The sequence below is a fragment of the Vipera berus genome (genome assembly GCF_964194415.1).
Source record: "Vipera berus genome assembly, chromosome: 3".
Taxonomy (NCBI): domain Eukaryota; kingdom Metazoa; phylum Chordata; class Lepidosauria; order Squamata; family Viperidae; genus Vipera; species Vipera berus.
In genome coordinates this window covers 63,388,792-63,394,791 of record NC_138204.1, presented here as the reverse complement: position 1 = coordinate 63,394,791, position 6,000 = coordinate 63,388,792, and the positions used below count along the sequence as shown (strand labels likewise).

The 6,000-nt window shown below is 40.5% G+C and overlaps 1 protein-coding gene across 1 annotated transcript in view; it reads left to right on the top strand.

Moving 5' to 3' along the window:
- Nucleotides 1-1,249: 1,249 nt before the first annotated feature.
- Nucleotides 1,250-6,000, top strand: part of SLC26A8 (solute carrier family 26 member 8) — a gene marked incomplete at both ends in the record, with an annotated part of 31,187 nt that continues 26,436 nt past the window's right edge. Inside the window, 2 exons of the mRNA XM_081325481.1 lie at nucleotides 1,250-1,422; nucleotides 4,071-4,210. Coding sequence (XP_081181607.1) covers nucleotides 1,250-1,422; nucleotides 4,071-4,210 — 313 coding nt within the window. The remainder of the gene's footprint in view (nucleotides 1,423-4,070; nucleotides 4,211-6,000) is intronic.

Sequence of the window (6,000 nt, the reverse complement as noted above, 5' to 3'; positions counted from 1 at the left end):
AGAATGGCCACTAAGTGAGGACTGCATCATAAGTCCCTCCCAAGGTCCTCAAACTTGCGGCCAAGCCAGTCCTCACATGGACTATCAGGACTTTTCCTTCTTAACTGAGGCAGAACCGGAGGGGAAACTGGGGAGCCCTGGAGTGCAACATGGGTCCCCTGAAGGAGCAAGCCAACCAAACTTCAGCAACCACTGTGCCTACTCTGCTGAACAGTCTGACTCTGAGGTGGGCCAACCTGGAGAGGCCAGCACAAGTCTACCCAGCTCACTGGGTAAGCTGGTAGACCACAAAGTGATGGGAACTCCAAGACGTTCCTCTAGGGCACACAAGCCTCTTTCATATCTTGCAGATTACGTTGTAAAATAAAGAGCTATATATTGTTGTAATTGCTGTTGCCACACTACAGAACTAGTGCTATGATGTAACTGTCTAAAAGTACCATTTTTGAAGCGTATTCATTGAGATGTTGTTTAATAACATTGTAACCTACATTTTTTTTACTTTTATTATTATTTTTATAATAATATATTATTATTATCACTTTTATTTTAGTGTGTTTGGATAATAAGTCTTGACAATTGTTGAGACTAATTGGTGTTATCATGGTCTGGTCTAAGAGGGGAGCGGTGTTATATACTGGGCTCTTAAAGAATACCACGTGGGTTGCTGGAGCAGCTAACAGCTCTCCAGCAACCCAGACTACAAGTCTCCTGTGCTTCAATTGGCTATCTCCAGGCGGCAATGGTTGATTCAAACCTATTGGCTGCCACCTAGGGGCTAGACTATATATATTGCGGCTAGTTGCAGCCTTTTCCCAGTACAGTTTCAGCACAAAATAAATTATGAGTTACTTTGTACTCAGCTTCACGTCTTCATTCCTGTGCCAAAGAACCTGCTATTTAACAGCATTAAAATGTCACACTGCATTAAATAAATATTATTTTAAGAAAAAGCATGAGAGATAGGAGAGTTCCAGTGGTGACAGTCCAGCTTTTTATTTTTAAACTGTGTCTGATACTTCACAAATGATTTTCTTTCCTTATTGAATGTTTTCTAATTCTTAGAACAGATATTACACAGTAACAATGAGGCTAACAAATAGGAACCAGCCTCATTCTGTTTGAACATGAGCCTTTGAGTTTCAGAAGTATTGTGAGCCAGGAAACAGTAGCATAAAAGAGACACAAAATAAAATGTTCTTTCATTTTAATAGATTTGTTCTTAAAATGTCAGGATCAATATAATGAAATGGAGCCAGATATAAATATTATCAGTGAGAGAGTGCCACTAAGGGTGACATATAACATCAACAGAAAGGTGTACAATGAAGAAGAATTTGAACAAGAGCATGACCAAAAGATGTATTCCCAGCTCAACAAGGAATCTGAAAGCCCTAAACCTGGACGAAAGATCCAATGCAGGTAAGATTAGTCAGGAAGTTTGTTCCTCTCAACACTTGATCACTTTGTTATATTTCTAGATCAAACTATAAACCCCATTTTTCTGTATCATATCAGAAACTGTTATCATTGTTTACAGACGTCACCATGCACAGTTTCTTCTCTTTTATGTAAAGCTAAATTAGCTCCAGTGGTCCAATAAATCAGGTGTAATAAAAATGCAGTAATGAAGAGAAGAGTGGAAACGAGAAAATATGTGGAAAAACCTACGTAGTTCCAATTTAAGGTGGGCTAGATAGTGATTAGGGACGCGGTGGCTCAGTGGGTTAGGACGCTGAGCTTGTCGATCGGAAGGTCGGCAGTTTGGCGGGTCGAATCCCGAGTGCCGCGTAGCAGAGTGAGCGCCTGTTACTCGTCCCAGCTTCTGCCCACCTAGCAGTTCGAAAGCATGTAAAAATGCAAGTAGAAAAATAGGGACCACTACGGTGGGAAGGTAACAGCGTTCCGTGCGCCTTTGGCGTCTAGTCATGCCGGCCACATGACCACGGAGATGTCCTCGGACAAGCGCTGGCTCTTCGGCTATGAAACGGAGATGAGCACCGGCCCCTAGAGTCGGAAACGACTAGCACACATGTGCGGGGGAACCTTTACCTTTACCTTTAGATAGTGATTACAGCTTCACATCAGGATACCATTGCTGACATATTACAATGTCAGAGAGTTCTACCCTTACATAGGCAACATTGGGTAAGGCAGAATTGGCAGCTGCTGACCACATTGCTTACTGCAAAATCTGATGTTAATCCCTAAACTGATTCTGTATTGGACAATTGCTGGCATAATTCCAAGATGTACCTGGGTATGATGCTTGAGAACATGTGGTTTCTCAGCTCCAATTGTTCTGATTAATGTGGATTATTAGACCCCACCAAGCTCAGTTTGGAAACATAAATGTTCAATTGCCTTGAAGGAGCATCTATACCAGGGGTCTAGAACTCTACCCTTACAAATGCCACATTAGGACAGGTTTATTCACCTGGAGGCCACAGCATTGGAAGTCTCCATTCACTGAAATAAAAATCTCTAGTCCTTACAACAGTTACCTTGGGAGCTACCACTACTAGCAAGGAGGAGGTGCAACAGTGGTAGAGAGAACAAATACATGAGGAAGTGCAAGCTCCAATCTTGTCCTGGCTGCAGTGGCACCTGTAGGACAGGTGTAGCTGTGCCTTGGGCTGCCCTGCCCAATTGCAAAGCTGTACTTTAATCTCACTCTGAGTAATTGGCCTCAGTGTCTGCAATAATCTTGGTGAAGGTAAATACTAAATATGTACTCCCCCGTGGCCCTGGAGAAGATTCAAAGTGCCAAGCTGTTACTCTAATTCCAGCAGTTGCACTCTCTTTCTCCTTTCCTCATTGATTCTATCATCCCGTCAGTCTAATTTGTCTTTGTTTTTCTTGTTACACCAAGTGAAATAGGCAAGGATATCTACGCAAACTTCTTTTGGATTAGACCTCTCCAGCTGAAAGATGTATATAGGGCTTTCCTTTCTTCCAGGTATTGCTGCAGGCCATATAAAATACATTCCATGGTTGCTTGCAACTTCTAGGCCACAGGTTTGAATGCCCTGTAGTAGTGTGTCCCTGTTGGTTCTATAAGCATTTTGTTTTGTTTTTTCCTCTACTCTAGTCCATACAGCAGGGGTCCTCAAACTTGGCCATAGTCCACAAGTCTTAAAGTGGCCAAGTTTGAGGACCTCTGCCATAGAGGCTGAAGAATTCCTGCTTAGGATAGCATAAAACATAATAAAGGAACCAGATTTGTTAGGATTTATTACATTTAGGAAAAATGACTTAGAAGATACATGTTCAGAGGTCTTTGAAGAATTAATCTTGAATTAGTGTTGGCTATGATAGTATAAAAGGGATGCGGTGGCTCAGTGGGTTAGGACACTGAGCTTGTCGATCAGAAGGTCAGCAGTTTGGTGGGTCGAATCCCGAGTGCCGCGTAACAGAGTGAGCGCCTGTTACTCGTCCCAGCTTCTGCCAACCTAGCAGTTCGAAAGCACATAAAAATGCAAGTAGAAAAATAGAGACCACTACGGTGGGAAGGTAACAGCATTCCGTGCGCATTTGGCGTCTAGTCATGCCGGCCACATGACCACGGAGACGTCCTCGGACAAGCGCTGGCTCTTTGGCTTTGAAACAGAGATGAGCACTGGCCCCTAGAGTCGGAAACGACTAGCACGCATGTGCGGAGGAACCTTTACCTTTTTACCTTTATGATAGTATAGTTTCTAGTTCATAATTTACAACCATTGTAAATTTTAGCTGAAAAGCACTGTCAAAATAATAAGACATAACAAAATATAACTAGAATGGAATACAAGTATATCATTTTAAAATTATTCTCATTTGGCACAATCCCATATGCCTTTGCTCAGAAATTGGTTTCCACTATGTTTAATGGGACTAACTTTGAGGGAAGGTTACATAGAATTCTAATCTGAATTATATATTTGACTATTATTTAACAAAAACATACAGGACTGATGACTGGCAGAGTATCTTGTTGGTTTATAGATTACCTCAGTATGTATCATAAAAAAACTGAACCTTTTTTTATCAAGATAAAAGATTGGCTTGCTGTACAATCTAATTTATTTCAGATTCTCATGGGCACGGTTCAGGAAATACATACTCAAGATGTTTCCTATTTTAAACTGGCTTTATACTTATCGTATTACTGAATGGATTCTAGGAGACATACACGCTGGCATAAATGTAGGGATGGTGCAGGTTTTCCAAGGTAAGTTAAGTCCATTTCTCATTTTCTGTTTAAAAACTTTCAAGATGGATAATTTTCCAGGCTTTTCTACATATGGAAGTATAACCTAGACCGGGGTAGGCAAACTTGGCTCTTTTATGACTCGCGGACTTCAACTCCCAGAATTCCTGAGTCAGCCATGCTGTCTCAAGAATTCTGGGAGTTGAAGTCTACAAGTCATAAAAGAGCCAAGGTTGCCTACCCCTGACCTAGATTGAAGCTCTCTTTACTGCTCTATACTAAATAAAAGCATATGGGGATTGGAATGAGATAACAAAAACAGCCTCTGATAGAGATAGTCCTTGACGTATGGCCACAATTGAGCCCAAAATTTCTGTTGCTAAGTGAGACAGTTGTTAAGTGAATTTTGCCCTGTTTTACGACCTTTCTTGCCACAGTTGTTAAGAGAATCTCCACAGTTAAGTTGTAAAGTGAATCTGGTTTCCCCTTTTGACTTTGTCAAAAGGTCACAAAACATAATCACATGACCCCGGGACAATGCAGCTGTCATAAATCTAAGTCAGTTGCCAAGCATCTGAATTTTGATCATGTGACCACGGGGATGCCACAGTGGTCATAAGTGAAAAACAGTGTGTGAAAAAGGTCATAAGTCACTTTTTTCAGTGCCGTTGTAACTTCAAATGGTCACTAAATGAACTGTTGTAAGTCGAGGACTACCTGAGTTTAAAAACTAGGAATCTGTAAAGGAAAAGGCACCTTCAGCTAAGGTCAGTTCAATAGATGTAGTGATTACATCTATGCTAACCTGAAACAATGAAACAAGAATTAATATAATGGATTTCAATGTATGTTAAAATAAACTAGCAATATAAACAAAAACATCTATGATTCAAAAATTAATATTCTTTAGTACAAATTGTCCGTAAAAATGGAATCCTTTTACATGCTTCAAGATTTGCTCATACATTATTAAAGAACATCTGAATGTAGCCTGTGATGCACTAGACTAGAATCTGTATCACAGAAAAAAGAGGCTTTCTTTGTGTGCTTACTCCAGATATAGCAACAGGAAGTATATAGCTTGGGACCTGCTAATTGTACTTTTCATCTGACAATCAACAGTGTTTCTGACAAGCGCACCAGAAATATGATTGGTTCTTAGCTTTAGTTCTAATGGAAATAGAAATTGCTGCCTTCCAATTAACTTGAGACAGCATTGGGCACGGAGCCACCATTCCGTTCTCCCTCTTCTCTCCAACAACTGTGTACATATAAAATGTTATTTCAGGGCCATACTACATATATTTGACTCTGATCCATGAAACCTGCAAAATGAAATGGCAGCATAAGAGTCCAAAGGGTTTTTGAACTTAAAATACCATGGCTGTTCTAGTGGAAATGCTTGTTTTGTGTGTTTGCAGCAACTGAGATCATTCAAGTTTTGAAGCATCTCTAGTAGTAGTCGTGGTGATAGTACTAACATACATTTTATTACATTTAACATCTTTACATTCTACCCTTATCCCAGGCAAGGATTTGCCTGTTTTGTTCTCACTAGACATGTATCCAAGACCACTAATGGATATTTATGATTAAGTGAATAACTGTGTCTAAATCTTACCTGGGTCCAAAGTGCTCCTTCAGATCATTCTGAAGCTATTCCAGTCATTCTGAAGCTATACCAGGCTATACCAGAAAAGGATGATGAAAAACTCACTCAAATCCAGCTCCACCTCTGGTATTCATTTGCCACGTTTTGCCCCTTGCCCACTTCTGGAAGAACATAAGAAAATACAATAATCGGGCTCCTT